Consider the following 21152-nt stretch of genomic DNA (forward strand, 5'->3'; position numbering starts at 1 on the left):
GGTTGGAGAAGACCTCTAAGATCATCCCCGTTAACCTAGCACTGCCAAGTCTACCACTAAACCATATCCTCTGGCACCACATCTACATGTCATGTGAACACCTTCAGGGATGGTGACTCAATTACTTCCCTAGGTAGTCAGTTCCAATGCTCCACAACCCCTTCAGTGAACATTTTTTCCTACTTAAACTAATCCTGATGCAGCTTGAGTCCATTTCCTCTTGTCCTAGCATCTGTCACCTGGGAGAAGAGACCAACTTCCACTATGCTACAACTATTCACTATTCTACTATTGCTTCGAAGTGGCTGTAGAGAGCCATAAATTCTCTCCCTGATCCTCCTTTTCTCTATGCTAAATAACCCCAGTTCCCTTAGCCACTCCTCATATGTCTTGTTGTGTTCATTCACCAGCTTTGTTGCTTTTCTTTGGACCTGCTTCAGCACTTCAGTGTCTTTCTTTTAATGAGGGGCAAAAACTGAACTCAGTGTTTGAGGTGTGGCCTCACTAGAGCTGAGTACAATCGCTGCTGGCTACAGTATTTCTGATGCAGGCCAAGATGCTGTTGGCCTTCTTGGCCATGTGAGCACAATATTGTCTCATATCCTGCCAGATATGGACCAATGTCCTTTATTGTTTCTTTTCTTCTTTTGAGTTACTGATTGTTAATACTCATGTCACTCAATTTGAATTTTATATACCTTGTCTATATTTATATTTGCCTAATTTCAAATGTGTGTAAAGCATTTTTTCAAACTGGAATGATCCTCAAAGTTGAGGCCTAAATGGGTAGTCAGATTTAAATCATGTTAAAGTCCAGAAAATTAAACTTCTGCTTTGCACATAAGGTAAATCAGGTAAAAATTCCTTGTACATTCTGAGAACAAATTAAGGAAAACAGGAAGAACATACATCATATGCAACAAGAATTTCAGGTTTGTTAATATTGCCAGCCTATAATCTCTATAAAGAATCTGTTATTACAATAATTAACACCTTGATTTTTAAATAATCATATGCAACAAAATTCAGTTTCTGATACAACTGTCTTTATAGTTTCTGGTTTTTGTCATCAATTCATTTCCAAATTATTTTGTGGACTACTGCTCCTTATTGATCTAGGTTAATAGTTATGCAAAAGCTAGTAAGGACAGGATCAGGATTTGAGAGTTGTAACCTTTGTTGCTAACAACTTTGGTTGTGACAAGCTGTATGGCAGAAGAGTTAAGTATGCTTGTATGCGACCACAGAATGAAGGTTTAACTATTCAGGAAAGAGATGTGCACTAACCAAATGCAGAAAAACAAACAAAACTAAACAAAACAGCAGACACAGAGCAGACTTCAAAAGCGTTCACTGCTACCTGCTCAGTAATAGTAATTTAGATATACTTTCATGAGAAGCGTTTTAAGATATTTATTTTCTCCTTTCCATTTTCTGAAGCCAGCAGGTGGCTACATTTTAATAGTGATTTGAGTGCTTTCAGAATTAATAGTTCCATATCAGTATCACTGATGCTATTGTAAATCATGCTGAGAAATCCAGTACATGTATTTTACACCTTCAGAGTTAGACAACATCATTCCCTTGTTCACTGATGTAGTTACACCATCATAAAAAGCCACTAGGTTGGTCAAACAGGACTTGCCCTTGGTGAAGCCATGCTGGTTCTCCCATATCACCTCACTGTCTTCCCTGCGCCTAAGCACACCATCCATGAGGATCTATCTGCTCCTTGATCTTTCCTGGCATAGAGGTAAGACTGACAGGCCAGTAGTTCCTGGGGTCATCCTTTGTACCCTTCTTAAAAATGTGTGTGATGTTGCCTTTTTTCCTGTCACCAGGGACTTCACCTGACTGCCATTACTTTTCAAATATCACTGAAAGTGACTTGATGACTACATGAGACAATTCCTTCAGGACTCTGGGATGCACCTCATCGGGACCCACTGACTTGTGGATGCACAGGTTCCCCAGGTGGTCAAGAACACAATCTTTGCTCACAACAGGATGGATGATGTTTGCCCAATCCCCTCCTTTTGAACCATTTGTTCAAGGGCTGTGTGATGAGCAGTTATTAGGGAAGACCAAGGCAAAAATGTTGAGTACCTCAGCCTTTTCATCTGTTGTTATCAGTTTGCCTGTGCCACTCACTGGGGGGGTACACCCTCCTGGATTTCTCTTTTCTGGCTGAGGTACCTGGAGAAGCCTTTCTTGTTCTTCTTGGCACCCCTTGCCAAGTTTAGTTCAAGCTGAGCCTTGGCTTTCCTGACATCATCCCTACACAGCCTAGCAGCTTCCTTATATTTCCCACGGTACCTGATTGAGACGGGAATAAAACCAGTACAGCTCTGCTGATGTTCTCTTCAGCTACTCTAGATTCATTTCTGAAGAGACTAAATCAAATAAATTCTTCCCGTAAGTCTGCAGACTTTATCTCCACTCTGCCCTGCAGTAACACTGAGATTACTCTCGATTGCACATAACTTTGGTCTGCTAGCAGTAGCTGTGCAGTGACTGTGAACACTGTGCTTTGGCAGCCTTCCACAAACAGGTAGAAAGACCTTGGTATCTTACTGACTCTGCTCCAAAGGAACACAAAAGCACCAGGCAAAACCCCTTGGCTTTCACAGTCACTTTTGTACTGCGCTACTGCAGCTCTGTTTGTGACTCTGTTTGTGACTCTGGACTCTAGCGTGTAATTTTCCCACCTTCTTTTCACACGCTAAACATGACAGATTAAATAGCTCAATATTTTATGACTTCAAACTTTAAAAATGATTTTGATTGTTGATCACTTCCCAGGAGTCTTTTTGTTAATGTACTAATTTTGGTCAGGTCATATGGAGAAATTGTTATGTGGGAAAACAGGCTTTGACTTTTTACATTAAATTAATTTTGGTACGGCTCTTGTGGAGTTGGTATTGTAAGATTTACTCTGGACTCAGAGTATGGACTATAATATTAAGGTGTTTTCAAGGCCAAACAAGCTATCACGTAAGAAAACAACTGGCCTTCTATTGTGCATCTGAAATGGTTTTCTCAAAAGTGAATTAACTAGACATTGTATAAATATAGTACAGTATTTACTGTTTTTTTTGCTGGAAAAAAAAATAAAATCTGTATATTTAGCTCTTAGATTAATGCTTTCTTCAGCCTCTACTTACAGAAATCTGCGAACTAGGCCATGTACAGTTAAGAACAGTTTATAACAGGGTACAAAGTATTGCATTCTTCTTTTCCCTATAGCTAGATTCAGGTAACTTTGTCATCCCTTCAGCTTCACAGACAAACTAAGAACGCTTATATTGCATAGAACTAACAAAGGCAAACCACTCTCATTCCCTTTGTGCTTGGCATTTTAGTCCTGCAAACTGGATATACAAGAAAAAATATTTACAACTCTCATTCTTTATTTCATGTGCAACATGCCCTCTAGCACTGCACTTCTGTATGAAAATATTTACTGTACATGTACATGTACAAATATTTAATGTGATTTTTAACACATACAATTGCTTTAGTTTAATTTACTAGTCCCAAATTTCTGAACTAGTCCCAAATTTCTGAAAACTTGGCAGATTCATCAGACTGATTAATTTTATTCTCAGTACTGGGAAATTCTATTGAGGACTGAGATCCATTTTGTTCTATTTGATGTAATGTGCATATTTAGCATACAAGCAAAAAGAAAGTTTAGACAGTGTATTGACTTACTCTGCCTTACAAACTTTAAAAATTCTTGGCATAGGTTCAATTTACACAGTTAAAATTTGAAGTTGATTTACTTCATAACGAGGACTAATTGTGACTGACAGAACACCCCACTGTAAGTGACACTTCTTACAGTGAACATATCATATCAGTTTGTGTTTATAGTCAACATATATCCAGGATCTCACTTAAGCCCCAGAAGTAATTTAGGACTTAAGCTGCCTGAGGACAGTTGTTCTCTCCTTTAATAGTCAGAAAGTTGGGACTACCCAGTTATCTGAGCACTCACTTTTATGAGAAACAGATGTCCACAATGTTGGATGTTGCTGAAAAGTGTTAAGAGGCATGTCTTCTTTTATAGCCATTCTCCATCACATTGCGATAAGTTTCAATTAGGAACTAGAAACAGAGGGAGCATGCCTTTTAGAAAAAGGGGGGGGGGGGGGGGGGGGGGGGAAGCTGTTTTTTTGTATTTTCTATTTCTTCTCACTTTGCCTTTTACAGTATTCTGAACAAAATAGATCCTTAGCATTTCCGGGAAGGATGAACATGCAGTAAAGTTAAATAAACATACTTCTACGAAAGCTAGAATCCCTTAATTCTTTATGTTACCCTTCCCTAAAATTAGACAACTAGTTAAAGTAGATGATAAACCTTTTTTATATCCAAGCATTTGGTATCGAGCAATTAGTGAAACCAGACAGCCTAAGAGAAAGACCAATAATCTTCCAAAACACCACAAAATAGACAATAAATGCCATTTTAAAATTATTTTACAATACAGTAAGTTTAGTCTTTAAGGGCTAGAAGCACACAATGAGTTTTCTGTCAGATCTTCTAGAGCTTTTGACTTTCTAAGATTCTTGACTCTTTGCTCTTTACCACTATATCTTAATTACACCTGGTAAATAAAACATTGTAAGATACTTACATTCCATTGTCTCCCGTTTTGATTATGTAAACGTACTTCAGAATTCATGAAACCAGACAGCTTATTTGTATAACTACATCAAAGCTTCAGAATCAAGTTATATACTCTGCCAATGTAGGAGACAAGAATTTTAAATAGCAGGGAGAAGGTACCTGTGCCAGCTATGGCAAATGGTCTTCAATGAAACGACATCATCGGAATAAATTTCCAGAGATATACATATGTGAATAAACAATAAAGATTAAAATGAAGCTCCTCTGTGTTACTAAATAAAGAAAAGCTGAAAAAAATACCTCTTGCCTGCAACTAAGATGGACTGGAAGGAAAATTCTCATTCACCTCAACCTAAAGGATTCACATACCTCAGTGATGGTACCTATGACTTGTTTAAACACATCTCAAACTGAGCACTGAAGCATACATGATTTTGTTAGGACAACCTTTTGGCTGAGTTTTATCCAGTCAGCTGCCCAGCTGGTTATTAATGTGAATTATATTTGCACAAATCAAGTCAACCACATCTGAAGGAAATCTGAATATAATCACCTTCTTGCTTCTCACAGTACCTCTAGGCTCCCGTGTTTGTACAATTTGATTAGTTTTCTCCCTCTCCGTTTTCCCACAATGTCTGCACAGTGCACTGCTGCTCACACAGCCCTGAGAATGCGCTCCCACGGTAGTTTAGCCCAGGCTTAAGTAAAAGAGAACTCCATGGAAGACTTTCTGCAAATACACTGATGCAAAAAATAGCTGCCATATGACATCACTCCAGCTTGGCGTGGAGCTTCTTACAAGATGCAAAGTTATGTGTAATAAGAAAAAGATGTCAGACAGAGCTTTTGAACTCACTGAGAACTCACTGAACTCAGTGAGAAGAACTCATTCATTATTTTGTAGCAATAAAACCAGGTAAAGTTGTGATAATTTATTACAAAACCAGTTGTGCACGGTAGGTGGAATAGCCAGTAAACAGAATCACAAATATTGTTATGACAGAATAATTAATATTTTAATTCCAGGAGAGGGAACAACAGTTGTGGTAATGTTTCCAGGGTTAATATGGACACGGGTATTTTCAAGTTTGTTCACTGTTGTATCCCAAGAATTCTCATTTTAAAGAAACATTTCCCTCTGCTTCACAATTAATCAGCCAAAAAATTGAAAAGATGCCAGGAAAATTCAATTACTTTAGCACAATCATACTGCTATTAAAGCATAATTTGTATTCAGTCACTGGACACCTTAAAGTAATCATTGTGGTCTGTCACTAATTTGAGGACTGGCTGCTTGGGTGATAGTCTAATAACTTGGAAGGCTCAGCTCATTGTTGAGAAAGTCTTATTAATAGGTATGTGAAATCTCAGTTGAATTGTCAGAGACAGATAACAGGGGGAAAAAAAGAAAAAGACATCCATCTTTCATAACATTTCCAAAGTGCTCCATAAAGGAAAAAAAATCATGCTGACTGAGATACTTAATGTACTTTCAGAATTTCTTGTGCAGCTTGATTCAGAAAACTGGGATTGAGTCAATCATCCCAATTTTGGAGAAAGGCTTCTATTTGAGAAACTGGTGATATAATCTGCTTACCGGGTAGTAATTTAGTAATTTTACTCCTTCAAAGGAGGAACTAATATAAAAGTGTAGTAAAGAAGAACATAATTTATATCATTAACAATCATCCCTGCTATTAGATCTCTAAATATAAGGTTTGTTTTACTTTTGTATATTCAATGTGTCATGAACCTATTCATTCTGCAACCACTTAGGCAGCCCTTCCCATAGGAAAAAGAAAAAGAAAAAGAGAAAAAGGGAAAGGGAAAGGGAAAGGGAAAGGGAAAGGGGAGAGGGTAGGGGGTAGGGTAGGAGAGGAAAGGCGTGGAGAGGGGAGGGGAGGGGAGGGGAGGGGAGGGGAGGGGAGGGGAGGGGAGGGGAGGGGAGGGGAGGGGAGGGGAGGGGAGGGGAGGGGAAGGGAAGGGAAGGGAAGGGAAGGGAAGGGAAGGGAAGGGAAGGGAAGGGAAGGGAAGGGAAGGGAAGGGAAGGGAAGGGAAGGGAAGGGAAGGGAAGGGAAGGGAAGGGAAGGGAAGGGAAGGGAAGGGAAGGGAAGGGAAGGGAAGGGAAGGGAAGGGAAGGGAAGGGAAGGGAAGGGAAGGGAAGGGAAGGGAAGGGAAGGGAAGGGAAGGGAAGGGAAGGGAAGGGAAGGGAAGGGAAGGGAAGGGAAGGGAAGGGAAGGGAAGGGAAGGGAAGGGAAGGGAAGGGAAGGGAAGGGAAGGGAAGGGAAGGGAAGGGAAGGGAAGGGAAGGGAAGGGAAGGGAAGGGAAGGGAAGGGAAGGGAAGGGAAGGGAAGGGAAGGGAAGGGAAGGGAAGGGAAGGGAAGGGAAGGGAAGGGAAGGGAAGGTCTATAATGAAAACATGGAGATATTTTCCCTTAAACTCAATTCTCAAAACCATTTCAATGAATGCATTTTGTAATGGCAATGTCTATTATTAGGAACAGAGAGCCTGATATGTCAGCCTGACCCTACCCGTAGGGAGGTGTGCTGCCTCCCTGGGGCCTGGGTCAGGGATATTTCTAAAAACCTTTCTGGTCTGATCTGCCCCTCTGATTATTATCCTTTATTGATAGTTCAGGCCAGCAGTGATGAGGTCGCTGACAGAAGCCTGAGGAATATAAAAAATGATTTTAGGGGACGTGAGAAGTTAGTTGATGAAGCAGGCATACAAGTAGTATTTGCCTGTATTCCTGCAGTGGCAGGGAAGGACACTGTGATGACCAGGAAAACCCATCTCATAAACACATGGCTGAGAGGCTGGTGCAAACACAAGAATTTTGGGCTCTTTGATCATGGGGCGGTCTACTCAGTACCTGGCCTGAGGTCTGCTGATGGGTATCAAGGGGGAAATGGATCCTTGGCCAGGAGGTGGCGGGACTTATCGAGACTGCTTTAAACTAGATATGAAGGGGGAAGGGGATAAAACCAGGCCTGCTGGAGATGAGCCTGGGCGAGCGATAATGGGATTAGGAGTGAGGCGAGGGGCTCAGCTGAAGTGCGTCTACACCAGTGCACGCAGCATGGGCAACAAACAAGAAGAGTTGGAAGCCATCGTGCGGCAGGCAAGCTATGACCTAGCTGCCATTATAGAAACATGGTGGGACCGCTCCCATGACTGGAGTGCTGCAATGGATGGCTACAAACTCTTCAGGAAGGATAGGCAAGGAAGGAGGGGTGGCGGCGTGGCTCTCTATGTTAGAGAGTGCTTTGATGTTACTGAACTTATGACTGGGGATGATAAGGTTGAATCCCTTTGGGTAAAGATCAGGGGAAGGGCTGACAAGGCAGACATCCTGGTGGACGCCTGTTACAGACTGCTGAGCCAGGATGAAGAGACAGATGAGATGTTCTACAAGCAGCTGGCAGAAGCTGCATGATCGCCAGCCCTTGTCCTCATGGGGGACTTCAACTTCCCTGACATATGCTGGGAATACAACATAGCGCAGAAGAAGCAGTCTAGGAGGTTTCTGGAGAGTATGGAGGATAACTTCCTGATGCAGCTGGTGAGAGAGCCTATGAGAGGAGCTGCCCCGTTAGACCTGCTGTTCACAGACAGAGAAGGTCTGGTGGGAGATGTGGAGGTTGGGGCTGTCTTGGACAGAGCGACCACGGTAGAGTTCTTGATTTTTGGTGGAGCCAGGAGGGGGAACAGCAAAACTGCTACCTTGGACTTCCAAAGGGTGGACTTTGAATTGTTCAGAAGACAAGTAGGGGGAGTGCCCTGGGAGACAGTCTTAGAGAGTAAAGGGGTACAAGATGGCTGGTTGCTCTTCAAGAAGGAAGTCTTAAAGGCGCAGGAGCAGGCTGTCCCCCGAGCCGCAAAATGAGCCAGCAGGGAAGAAGACTGGTGTGGATGAAGAGGGAGCTATTCTTGAGGCTCCGGGAGAAAAAGAGAATCTACCTCCTGTGGATGAAGGGATGGGCAACTCAGAAAGAATGCAAAGAAGTTGTTAAGATGTGCAGGGAGAAAATCAGAAAGGCAAAAGACCAGCTTGAACTCAACCTGGCTGCTGGGGTAAAAAGGAACAAGAAACTCTTTTACAAATATATCAACAGTAAGAGGAGGACCAGGGAGAATCTCCATTCTTTATTGGATGAGGCTGGGAATGTGACCATTGAGGATAAGGAAAAGGCAGAGGTTCTGAATGCCTTCTTTATGTCTGTTTTTAAAAGTCAGACCAGTTATCCTCAGGGTACTCCACTCTCTGACCTGGTAGTCTCGGCTGGGGAACAGACTAAACCGGCTGAACATGAGCCAGCAGTGTGCCCAGGTGGCCAAGAAGGCCAATGGCATCCTGGCTTGCATCAGAAACAGTGTTGCCAGCAGGAACAGGGAAAGTAATTGTCCCCCTGTACTCAGCACTGGCAAGGCTGCACCTCACATACTGTGTTCAGTTTTGGGCCCCTCACTGCGAGAAAGACATTGAGGCCCTGGAGTGTGTTCAGAGAAGGGCAACAAAGCTGGTGAGGTGCCTGGAACACAGGCCTTACGAGGAGTGGCTGAAGGAGCTGGAGTTGTTCAGACTGGAGAAGAGGAGGCTCAGGGGAGACTTTATTGCTCTCCATAACTACCTGAAGGGAGGTTGTAGTGAGCTGGGGGTCAGCCTCTTCTCTTGTGTAACAACTGATAGGATTAGAGGGAATGGCCTCAAACTGTGCCAGGGAAGGTTCAGGCTGGACGTTAGGAAACACTACTTATCTGAAAGAGTGGTCAGGCACTGGAATGGGCTGCCCAGAGATGTGGTGGAGCCACTGACCCTGTTCACGGAACATTTGGATGTTGTGTTGAGGGACATGGTTTAGTAAGAACTATTGGTGAAAGGTGGATGGTGGGACTGGATGATCCTGTGGGTCTTTTCCAATCTTAGTGATTCTATGATTCCATGATTAAATATTTTTCATAAACTAAAGAAAAATAAAAACATTTCTATCAATGTGTAAGAGTGAAACTAGCAAGGGAATTTTAGAACAAAATTGTTAAATGTAATCAGATAGATGAGTATTGTTAATTATATTGTATCACCAAACTTGTTCATGTTAGACTTCTTTTGTTACATCAAACCACAATTTCTCATGCACAAGCATGAGATATGTGCTCAATAACAGTGATTGTGTGAGAAACACTCAGAACTAGTGCTACTGTGGAACAGTTCAGTGCCTGTAACATAACATACTTACCATCTACCATCCATTGTCATGACTGTGGCCCCTAGGATGTCAGCAGCTGGCTCATACAGCTGCAGCAGAGCATTCACTATGACACAATTACCCTTGGTGTCCGAGCGCCATTGCAGTTTTTCCTGGACATCCCTTTCTTCTCCCTATGCCTTAGTGTTGGGGCATCAATTCTCACCACCTGCCAGCCATTTTCAGGAATGTGAGATGGCTGAGCTTTTTCTGCTTGCAAATTGAGTGCATGCCTACTTTTCCATAGACTTTGGACTGCAGTTGCCAGACGTTCAGTCACTAAAAGTGCCCACCTAGACTGACTAACCAAAACACATCAATCTCCGCCATGCCCCTGCCCACTGGCAAAGCAATGCTGCCACTTTCACACGGCAAAGATACCTGTGCTGGAGGAATTAACCACTGCAGTATCTCTGGTGTTATACCGGCCACAATCAAACACGTGAGTGAGAGCTGCAGGCCTCAGCCACCTCACACCCAGTTGAGTGCCGATCCCTCAGCTCTCTCTGCCTAGGCCTCTTAAATGTCATTCCCTGCAACTCACACATACTACTGCACTTGCTAAAAAGCAAGGAGAAGAAAGAAATCGCTCCACTCACCTGTTCTTGTCATCTGTTCAGCTGATTCTTGTCATTCGCTGTTCAGACTGCAACATTTTCTACAAAGATGCTGTCACCAGTCACACAGGGGAGATCTGTTACTCCCAGCTGCTGCTGTACCACGTTCTCTGTGGCAGCAACAGCAACAGACAGCAATCCCCTAGATTTTGATGCGATCAAACCCTAGGAGAAGTGACGATAAAAAGCTGAAAAACAGCCAGATAGGAAAGCAGTGATGATCGTTTTCCTATAGAGACTGCACAGGAAGAAGTGACATTGGAAGTCACAGCCGTACAGCGTGAATTCTCTGTGTTAAACTCAAACTACACGTCCGACAGCAACAAGTTCCGCCTGGCCCCGCTCCGGCCGGGCAGCGCTTCATGGCAGCGCCCAGCCGCCAGGCGGAGCCGCTCCCTCAGCAACGCGGAGCCGTCCCGGACGCCCGGCGGGGCGGCGGTGGCAGCGCGTGCTCTCGTGAACGCTTTAAACACGCAGAACAGAGGTAACCGCGGCGCGGATCAATGGGCTAATTATGATGCAAGGGCAGAAGTCCGTGAGCAAAGGGGAAGCGGCATCCACAAACAGCCGTGCACGCTCTACGCTCCTGTCTGACGTTGTTACGTAAGCGGGACCACTAACTGCCGTGCGCTACCTAGGGAGCTGTGAGCGCAGTGCTGGGAACACCGGGCAGCAGCGCCCGGCCCGCCCGCAGAGCCGCACGGCGGGGGAGGGCTGCCTGCGGGACGCCTCTGTGCCGTTCGGCCGCAGCGGGACGTCGGTCGGCTGCCCGGGACGGCACTCAGAGAGCCGCTCGGCCCCACGTCGGAGCCCCGCCCGCAAACATGCGGCAGAACGCCCGCGGCCCCAGCACCCGAGCTGAGCTACTCGGCCGGCCGGCCGGGATCCGCCCGCCGGAGCCAGGGGCGGGCCGAGCCGGGCCGGGCCTAGAGGCGGTGGCGGCGAAGAGGAGGGCCGCGCGGAACGGGCGGAGCTGCGGCGGGGCTCGCCATGGTGCTGGTGGTCGTCATGGGCGTGAGCGGCTCCGGGAAGTAGGTACCAGGCGGCGGGGCGAGGGTCTGCGGTGCAACCGGCCTGGCGGTGGCGGCAGGGCCCGGCCGCGGCTCGGCCAGGCACAGCTTTCCTCCGCAGCCGGCCTCAGCCTCCGCACCGCGGCACGAGTGGGGAAGGGAAGGGTTCTGGTTTGGTTCTTCGAAGCATGGGCTTTTAGTCAGGCCCACTTTTGTTGTATGGCTGTAAGTAAAGATTTGTCTCCCTAAAAGGTGTAGTTCTGGGAGCCCTGTCTCTCAGAGGTGCTGGAATAATGAGCTCCTTGTGCTTCTTTGCAGAACCACGGTTGGGTCACGTTTGGCAGCAAAGGTACGGCTGCATTCTGTTCTTGTACCGGTGTTCGTCACTGCTTCTTATCTTCTCGCTCCGTCTGGCAACCCGCAGCTCTTGGACGACTGGCACTTAGTCGTGCTGCAACAGTGGCAGCTTCACAGCACAGACTGCCTGCTCACCATAGCCAGTTTGGGCAGCTATTGCCAACGCAACATCATCTAAAGGAACAGCAATTATGCGTCAACCATTGCTGTTGTTTTGCTGAGCTGGTAGTTGTGGTAAAAGTCATTGCATTAATGGTGATTCATACTGAGGTGTAAGAGGCCTCTAGATTTTAGGTGTCCTGATAAATTCTGGGATCCTTAGTAGGATCTATCCTAGTCTGATTTGATTGAATGATCTTTTTTTCTTTTTTTTCTTCTTTCTTAGCTGGGATGGAAATTCTATGATGCAGATGACTATCATTCTCCAGAGAATAAAAAGAAGATGGCAGCAGGAATACCACTAAATGATGAGGTATGAATTCTACGAATTCTGAAAGAGCAGTCATCAAGACTACTTTACCTTTGCAGCCTCTGGCAAATGATATTACAAAAAATTGTGTTTCATGTATAAACATAGATTTATTGACTAGGTCTGTAGTTTATAAGAATCACAGGACAGCAGAGGTCTAAAGGGACCTCTGGAGATCATCCAGTCCAACCCCCTGCTAAAGCGTGTACCTTTCAATAGGTTGCACAGGAAACTGTCCTGATGGGTCTTGAATACCTACAGAGAAGGAGACTCCACAACCTCTCTGGGCAGCCTATTCCAGAGCTCTGTCACCCTCTCTCTAAAGAAGTTCATTTTCATGTTCTGATGGAACTTCCTGTGCCCTGTTGCCCCTTGACCTGTCACTGGGCACCACTGAAAAGAGCCTGGCCTCATCCACTTGACTGTCCATTAGATACTTATAAGCACTGATAAGATCCTCCTTTAGTCCTCTCCAGGCTGAGCAGTCTCAGCTCTTTCAGCTTTTCCTCATAAGGGAATAAGGGAGATGCTGCAGACATCATTTCATCACCTTTGTAGCCTTCTGCTGGGCTCTCTTTCTTGAATTGAGGAGGCCAGAACTCGACACAGTACTCCAGATGGGGCCTCACCAGGGCAGAGTAGGGTGGAAGGATCATCTCCCTCAACCTGCTGGCCATGCTCTTCTTTAGGCGCCCCAGGAAGCTATTCCTCTTCATCAGTGTATGGAACTGCAACTTCAGATTACACATTTCTGCCCTGAATTACGTACATGAAGACACACAAAGGTCTTTGTGTTTTTCTATTGAAGTACATCCCTTTCAATTACTGTAGTGGTTACTCCATTATTATTATTTTAATGTGCTCTTGCTTAAAATGGGTTTTAAGAACTTTTCCTAGAAAATCTCTAGCAATATAAGGCTGAACATGGAAGTTCTTCAATGCACTGAAAAAAAACGTTCTAAATACTGATTTAAAACTTTCATCTGGCTGGAGGTTCACAGAAGCCATTAGGTCATGTAAAGCAGAACTGCATAATTGAATGATCAGCGTTCCTGGTGTGTGGTGCCAAGCAAGTATCTCTTCTGTAACATCACTGGTACAGAATTATAAAGGCCTTCTTGAATGGCAGTGGAAAGTGAATCAGCGATTATAATAACAAGAAAATGTTGCATTTATCTATCCATGTTTTCATTTGTTGCCCTCATACAGTAAGGGCTGCAGAGAAAGGTGAAATGGGATCAATAGTTTACCACTCAGCTGGTATGACAGAAGTTGCTGAGAGCTTAAGGTTTAAAAACAGATTATTTTAAGAAGCCAATCAATCACTCACACTGCCTTTGCCAAACTACTGAGCAAAGGGGGTGCAAAATTATGGCTTTGAGTGCATTTAGTTGTGGTTGCTGCTGGCATAAAAATTATATAGTTATTGCAGATAACTAAATTTAGATCTGTCTTAACACCTTGGAGTAGTTCCTGAAAGCCTCGACCTTGTAGAGAAGGGAAAAGAGATAACCATTCAAGCTATGTAAGCTGCTGTCTGAGAGCAGACTACATTTGAACTGTATTGTAGAAGCAAGAGAGAATTTATCTGTTCTTCAAAACATTTTACCTCCATAAGATACTTGCAGGTGTATGTAGTATCACAAGTAGTATCCCCCTAAAAATATCATATCAATAATATGTCTTCATTTCTTAGGATGCAGGCAGTGGTAGCAAATCTATATTAGGAAGAATGACAACGAGAAATGAACTGGCTATACATGTTAATGCTAATAAATGCTCCAAATGTTAAAGGTGATTCCTTCAAATGCATTTCACATACAATTTTGAACTAATTTATTTTGTTTCTAGGACAGGATTCCATGGCTTTGTGCATTGCATGATATACTGAGGAGGTAAGAGAACCTCTAGATTGAAGGAATTTGGGGTTAAAGACAAAATAAATAAAAAACAAAAACAGAAAAGGTTCCAAAACAGGAACGTATGCGGTAGTGTAAAAACTTTTGCAGCTAGTAAAGGCATTCAATTTTCAGTAGTCTAAGGTGCCATAATAATTCCTAAGGGTGTGATAATCCCTGAATAATAGTTTTGGGAAAATTGTTGCCAGTGATAATTTTTTTTTCTGTGGATCATTTCAAGGATAGTAAACCCAACATTATTTGCTTTAAAAGGGCATAACACAGAATACAAGCACAATAATAGTAGGATAAAAAAATTTAGAGATATTTTTATTCAGAGATCTGTCAGGTGATCAACTTTTTATTAAACTCTGGATTATAGTAATTATATACTTTCTAATCTCAAATAATACCACCTCCACTATTCAGTGACAAAGGTAATTCAAAGTTCTATTGAACTTAAAGGTGAGAATAGTAAAATGTGTAGCTTTAAACTCACTTGGCTTTAATTTCATACGTTATGCTAAACTCCTACTGCTTTGTGAAGAAGAATCAGGGGCATGGTGGCCCAGCTGGTGTTCTTAATCTTTCCAATAAAAGGCAAATGGTATAAGAAGGAAGACACTGAAATTTCATTCCTGCAATTGGTTGTGAAGCTCACAGTGGTGTTTTGGTTTTGTTGATGATGGGATCCTGCTGGATAATCAACATCTGGCTGGGAGAGTTGGATCCAGCTTGTTCAGTGAGGCAAAGCTGTCTTTGCCAGAAAGATATCTAACCTGGAAAGGTGAGCTTTAAAGCAGGAATGACAGGGGAGAGAGAGCCTCGTGAAGGATAAGGCTGACAAAAGAGGGCCTGGAGTGATGTGAGTAACTGGGAACAAAAAGCAAGCAAGATGGAGCTTGTGAGCTGGTGTCACTTCAAGCATTTGCATATAAGCAAGGAACTGTCAATAGGGAATGATTCTAAAGGAGAAAAAGAAGGGGGAAAAAAGGCAACAGACCCTTTCTGGGAAATGCTGGAGTGCCTCTGAAATGTCTGCACATTAATATGTGGGACATATGTTCCATGGGCAACATGGGGCATAAACATGGGACTTCAGAGAACTGTGTGCAGTTGCGGGGTTATGATCTTGTTGGAATCATGGAGGTTTGGTGGGGTGGCTCAAATGGCTTGAGTACTGCACTGGAGGGATTCAGGCTCTGTAGGAAGGCAAGGCCTGGAAGTCAAAGAGGAGGAGCTGCCCTTAATGTGAGGGAGCAGCTGAAGAGCATACAGGGGTTGGCTGAGGAGCCAGCTGAGAGCTTATAGGTGAGGACCGAAGAGCAAACCGGTGTTTTGGCAATGTAGAAGATGTCTGCTACAGGAACAAAACAGCTAGACATAAGCAATGCAGAATGTTCTTGGAGAGCATCAGTGACACTTTCTGACTCAAGTGACAGACAAGCCAGCAAGGGGAGATGCTTTGATGGATCTCATACATACAAACAAGGGAGGGCTTATAGGAGATGTGAAGCTCAAAGGCAGCCCTAGAAGCAATGACCACGAGATGGTGGCATTCAGGTTCCTGAGAGGGTAAAGGAGGTAAAAAGCAAGAGCACAACCCTGGAGAGCTTACTTCAAGAATCTGCTTGGAAGCATTCCATGGGATTAAGGCATTGGGGAAAGAAGGGCCCAGGAAAATGTGCTGATGTTCACAAATCACCTGTGCCAAGCCCAAGTGCATCCCATCCCAGCAAGCACAAAGGCAGCCAGAAATTCTGAGAGGCCTATGGATGAACAAGGAGCTCCTGGAAAAACAGAAGCATAATAAGGAAGCTTATACAGAGGGAGAAAGCTGAGACAAGTAACCTGGGAATAATACAGAAGCACTGTCTAAGGAATCAGAGATGCTGTTAGTAAAGATAAAACCTATTTGGAGCTGAATTTGGTGAGGAATGACAAAGGTAACAAGAAGGCCTTCTATTAGTACATAAGTAGTAAAAGAAAGACCAGGGAAAATGTGTCTGATATCAGACTGGGGCAGAGATTGTAGTGACACAGGCTGTATCTCAATCTCTCCCAATTTAGTCTTTACTAGGAAGACTGATGTTTTTTTTTTTTTTTAAACAAATCCCAGGATTTTTCCATGGATGCCTGTGGTTAAGTCTGGATCAAGGAAGATCTCCTGGTAGGAGAGGATCAGGCTAGGGAGTACTTAAGCAGAGTGGACTTAACAAGTCTACACACCCTGATGAGATGCACCCATGAACACTAAGCAAGTTGGCAGATGTCTTTTTGGTGCTACTCTCAATGATCTTTGAACAATCATAGCAACTGGGAGAGGTGCTTGATGAATGGAAGAAAGTAGATGTTATTTATATTCAAGAGGAGAGCAGAAGGGAAGACCCAGAGAACTACAGGCTGGTTAGCCTCACATTGATCTCTGGGAAGATGATGAAACTACTAGTTTTGGAAACCATTTCTAGGCATGTGAAAGACAAAAGCATCAAGAGCAGTCAGTGTGGGTGTACAAAGGTGTTGTCATGCTTGACAAACCTGATCATCTTCTATGATGAAATGACTGGCTTAGTGGATGAGGGGAAAGCAGTGGATATTGTCTACCTGAATACCTGAATGTAAGTGAGGTTTTTACACTGTTTCACATGGGATCTTCATAGAGAAGCTGATGAAGTATGGGGTGGTGAGTTGGACTGAAAATTGTCTGAGGGGCCAGGCTTAGGAGTTGGTAATCAGTGGCACAAAGTCTACTTGGATGCCAATAACTAGAAGTCTACTACATGGGTAGAGACTGAATCTGACCCTGTTCATCATCTTCATATGTGATCTGGGTCAAGAGTATACCTGGAGCAAACTTGCAGTTGACCCAACTGGGATGAGTGGCTGATACGCCAGAGTGCCAAGCTGGCATTCAGAGGAACCTACACAGTCAGGAGAAGTGAACTGACAGTTCAGTAAGGAGAAAAGTAGTCCTGTGCTTGGAAAGTAACAGTCCAAAGCACCAGGACATGCTGAGGGCTGCCCAGCTGGAAGGCAGCCTGGCAGGAAAGGCCCTGCAGATTGTGGTGGACAAAAAGCTGAACATTAACAGTGAGCTCTTGTTGCAGAGATGTCTAACAATATCCTGTGCTGCTTCAGGAGAAGTTTTGACAGCAGGTGGAGGGAGGTGGTCCTTCCCCTTAGTACTGTTGAGGCTGCACCTGGAGTAGTGTGTCCAGTTCTGGGCTTCCCAGTACAAAATAGAGCTACTGGAGAGAGCCCAGCAAAGGGCTGTGAAGATGAAGGGACGGGACTACCCCTCCTACAAGGAAAGGCTGAGAGAGTTGGGACTGTGAAGCCTAGAGGTATGGGAGGTCACTCACCAGGGTGGCCATATATTGGAAGTGGAGGTTGCAAAGAACATAGAGTCAGACTCTTCCAAGTGGTTACCAGTAATGGTTCAAGAGTCAGTGGGCATGAACTGAAGCTTGAGGTGTTTCTCCTGAACATAAGAGGAACTGTAAGGGTGACTGAGTTCTGGCAGCAAGCAGGCTGCCCACAGGCAGTGGGCTCCCGATCCATGTTCTAAAGCTGTCTGAACATGATGCTTGCTCTTGGTCTCCCTGCTTGAGCATGGGATTTTGGACCAGATGACCTCCAGAGACTCCTTCCAATCTCAACCATTTTGTGAAGCCTCAAAGAGTTCCAGAATGCTCAAATACTGATTTTTGCATTCTGTTTCCTTGGCTTTTTCTTTTTTCAGTTATCACCAGTATCAGATATCCTTTTAATTTTTCAATAACTGAGTTTCATGTGGCAGAATTCTGCTAAACCGCTGGCGCTGAACCTGTGGGGCAATTTGCTGCCTATTCAGAAGCATCTAGGGTCTGAAACATAAAGGGAGGGGGAGATTTAATCTGGCAAGGTGCCTGCTGAAAGCCATAGAGATTGGCACTTGCCACAGCTTGTCATGGTTCATTTCACCTGTTTGCACCTTTACTGCAAATGGAAAGGGTGATTGTCACAGCCAACAACTGCCCTTAACTTACAGTCTGCTGCCAGTATGCTATGTTCCTTCTTGGATCACAAAATCAGTTAGGAGTAGATGGAAGGGGAATCACTCTGTGTAACATCAGCCACTTATTTTCCAAAGCGTATGGAATTTTGCTTACATGGATCATCTCAAAAGTTATTCTTCCAAAATGTCATATCTAGACAGCTTCCTCAATCTGATCTCCCCCTAACGCTCTTCTTGCTCTAGCTTCACACAGTGGCCATTGCTTCCATGTGCACACCAAGTGATCTTGTCTTGTTAGAGCATGGGTTAATTTCCTGAGAAATTTGTCTAGATTATTATGTTGGATCCACTGTGTTTTGTAACATGCCAGCCCAAGGCCGCTGCCTAACTCCAGAAACTTCCCAAAATCAACTCAACTTAAACAATGTGTTAATTGCACTGTTGCATAATTGAAGCATAATTGCTGACACATGGAAGCACATGGCATTGGTTTGGCCTGCCAGTACTCCCAAGGCTGTCCTCTGCAAGGATACAGGGCTTGTCTCTCATGACAGTGTGTTGTTTGTTCTCCTGTTTGATAGAGAAGAATCATCTAGACAAGATGCAGTTCTGGCCTGTTCAGCACTGAAGAAAATCTATAGACATATATTAGTTAGTGGAGCATCTGCAATTGGGAACACCCAGTCAGAGAACCCAGGAGAAAATGCAGCACTGAATATCCTCTTTGTTCATCTGGATGGCCCTACAGACCTCATTGCTCGCCGCCTGGAGAAGAGGAGAGGACATTTCATGCCACTAAAACTACTCCAGTCTCAGTTTGATGCTCTGGAGCCTCCTACAGCACCAGAAAACTTTATTACTGTCAGTCTAGAAAAATCTCTTCCTGAGATAGTGCTGGAGATTGAGAAAGCCATTTTTTCAGGGTGAGGCTTTTCCAAAGTAAGTCCCTAAATCATATATGCAGAAATTCACTTAGCAATATCATGTTTACGAAGCATCATTTTAATTGTTTTTAAGTTCGTCGAAGCAACTATTTTTTCCCAATATTTAAGTGAATTACAATGTTAAGAACTGGTTTGCTACTCTTGGTATATTTGTCCTGGCTCTGTAAAAGACATACAAAATGAAGTTTTAAAAAACTGTCAGTAATTCTTAAATTCCTCACTATGTGAACATAAAATCAGTGTTAGTATCCAAACACACCCTGCTTTTGAAAATCCTATCAAGGATTATGCACAATAATTGAATTTCTTTTTCAATTTTTACTGTCAAACATGGAGACAGGCACATCTAACAAGTGATTAATTAATTTACAGCTTTGTTAAAAGCTGTATGTTTATCTTCCTGCAAGTATAAAGGACAGGAATATGCACAGTGAAGTCCCGTGCCTGACACGGTCACTGTCTCACTGACATGATTTTTAACAGTCTCTGGTTTCTGTGTTTATGTTCTTGCCAACCTCCCCAGAGCAGCGAGGCTTTACCACCTCTTTAATACTTTCACTGAACACCGAGCTAGAAGACACAAAGGGAAAAAAGGTGGTGGTGGGAGTGGTGAAGTAACATACAAAATACAACTGTATGAAAAGTTATGGAAATAAATAAAGTATCTGGGGCACCGTACTGGCTCTTAAGTAGTGTCTTTCATGTACAAAGTGTATCTTTTGATAGAGTATGCAATGAGAGAAATAGTGAAGTAGTACTGGATACAAGATTGAATGACTTTTTCTTCTTTTAAATATTTGTTCACTTCCCTTTCTCTTTTCTGGCACACTTCAGTCTCCCACCACAGGCTATGCCTACTCCAATACATTCTTATGGATAGGTTTTCACGCAACTACTTGAACACTTAGGAGCAAACAATTTCTAATATTTTCCTTTTTGTTTCTCCTTTTCAATAGGAATTTCCAAGAACAGTTACCCAACTCAACGGAATGTAAGATTAGAAGATGTAGGTGTTGTTTTGGTCTGTTTCGATTTTTAAAATAACTCTTTACGTCTTACTACACAAAAGGTACATTTTTAGCTTAACTTAATGAAAACTCCACAGGTAGTTTCTGTAGGAAAGATGCCATGAGTCAGACCTGATAGCGTCATATTCATGTGTTACTGCACATGAATTAGTCTCTGTGTCATGCAGATTTTTAGGAGGATTGATGAATTACAAACATTGTGCTTCAAAATATCTTTGGAGTTATTTTTACCTGAACAACTGGTTGAAAAGCATTTGCCTTCTCATTTTGTGTTAGTATTCAGTGCTTTGTGGTATACCAATTCACAGTCCTGTCCTTAGGTCAGTGCTATAAATGAGCACTGTGAGCTCTCAGAGGCAAAGTTACGTGCAAGAGACATCTGGGTGCCTTTTAGCAGCCTCAGACGGAGTGACCCAGAATATCAATGTTATTATGAAAATCAAAGAAATGGCACCCTCTTGTGGTACCTCTGTTTTTCACAAAGGCTGTATCTTTGCTATATGCCGTCTATTATAGATTTATGCCCACTTTTTTCCTTCCTCCCTCCCCCGCCCCCCCAGTGCAGCAGACTAGGTTCAGGACACTACAGTGCATGGGAAAGCAGTTGCATCCTGTCACAGTCATGATTTAGACTCTCAAATTAAGGAAGAAACCAGTCACTGTTTTCAAGCATGAATGCTTCAAAAGCCAGACTCCAGTTTTCACACCATGCTCACAGATTAGCTGGTACTAGCAGCAAATTGTGCTCGACACTTAGCAGGTCTCTCAGGTGTAAGCACCTTGGTTTGGAAGTCTGCTTTTTCTAAACAAAGTATGTTTTTTCTTGCAGTTCATGCTACTTCAAGTATGGCTATTTCTATCTCCAATAACAGGAGCATTTCCATTCTTTAATCCTTACTGTATTTGCCTTTAACTTAGAGGAAAACAAAGTATTTCCACAGTTCAAGTGA

General features: G+C 43.5%; 2 protein-coding genes across 6 annotated transcripts in view; one reads left to right on the forward strand and one right to left on the reverse strand.

The window, feature by feature from the left end:
* FRMD3 (FERM domain containing 3) overlaps nucleotides 1–10840 on the reverse strand; it is a 159742-nt gene extending 148902 nt beyond the window's left edge. Inside the window, exons 1-2 of one of the 2 annotated variants that reach the window (XM_046905929.1) lie at nucleotides 10482–10840; nucleotides 4001–4110 (exon numbers count right to left, since the gene is read on the reverse strand). The gene's annotated coding sequence lies outside the window, so the exon portion shown is untranslated. The remainder of the gene's footprint in view (nucleotides 1–4000; nucleotides 4111–10481) is intronic. The other variant, XM_015280365.4, reaches the window with a different exon arrangement.
* A 66-nt stretch (nucleotides 10841–10906) lies between these two features.
* On the forward strand, nucleotides 10907–19852 carry IDNK (IDNK, gluconokinase). Of its 4 annotated transcripts, none has more exons than XM_004949185.5 (5): nucleotides 10907–10983; nucleotides 11828–11858; nucleotides 12252–12338; nucleotides 14187–14230; nucleotides 18812–19852. In XM_004949185.5, the coding sequence occupies exons 3-5, from the start codon at nucleotides 12309–12311 to the stop codon at nucleotides 19155–19157; spliced, it is 420 nt and encodes a 139-aa protein (XP_004949242.4). In that variant the 5' UTR covers nucleotides 10907–10983; nucleotides 11828–11858; nucleotides 12252–12308; the 3' UTR covers nucleotides 19158–19852. The 4 variants fall into 4 exon arrangements, with proteins under 4 accessions (XP_004949242.4, XP_040512372.1, XP_425027.3 ...); XM_425027.8 differs by lacking the exon at nucleotides 10907–10983 and adding an exon at nucleotides 11412–11530; XM_040656438.2 differs by lacking the exon at nucleotides 14187–14230 and having other exon boundaries at nucleotides 10907–11530; nucleotides 11828–12100.
* Nucleotides 19853–21152: the final 1300 nt, after the last annotated feature.

Source organism: Gallus gallus, chromosome Z (genome assembly GCF_016699485.2).
Source record: "Gallus gallus isolate bGalGal1 chromosome Z, bGalGal1.mat.broiler.GRCg7b, whole genome shotgun sequence".
NCBI classification, from domain to species: domain Eukaryota; kingdom Metazoa; phylum Chordata; class Aves; order Galliformes; family Phasianidae; genus Gallus; species Gallus gallus.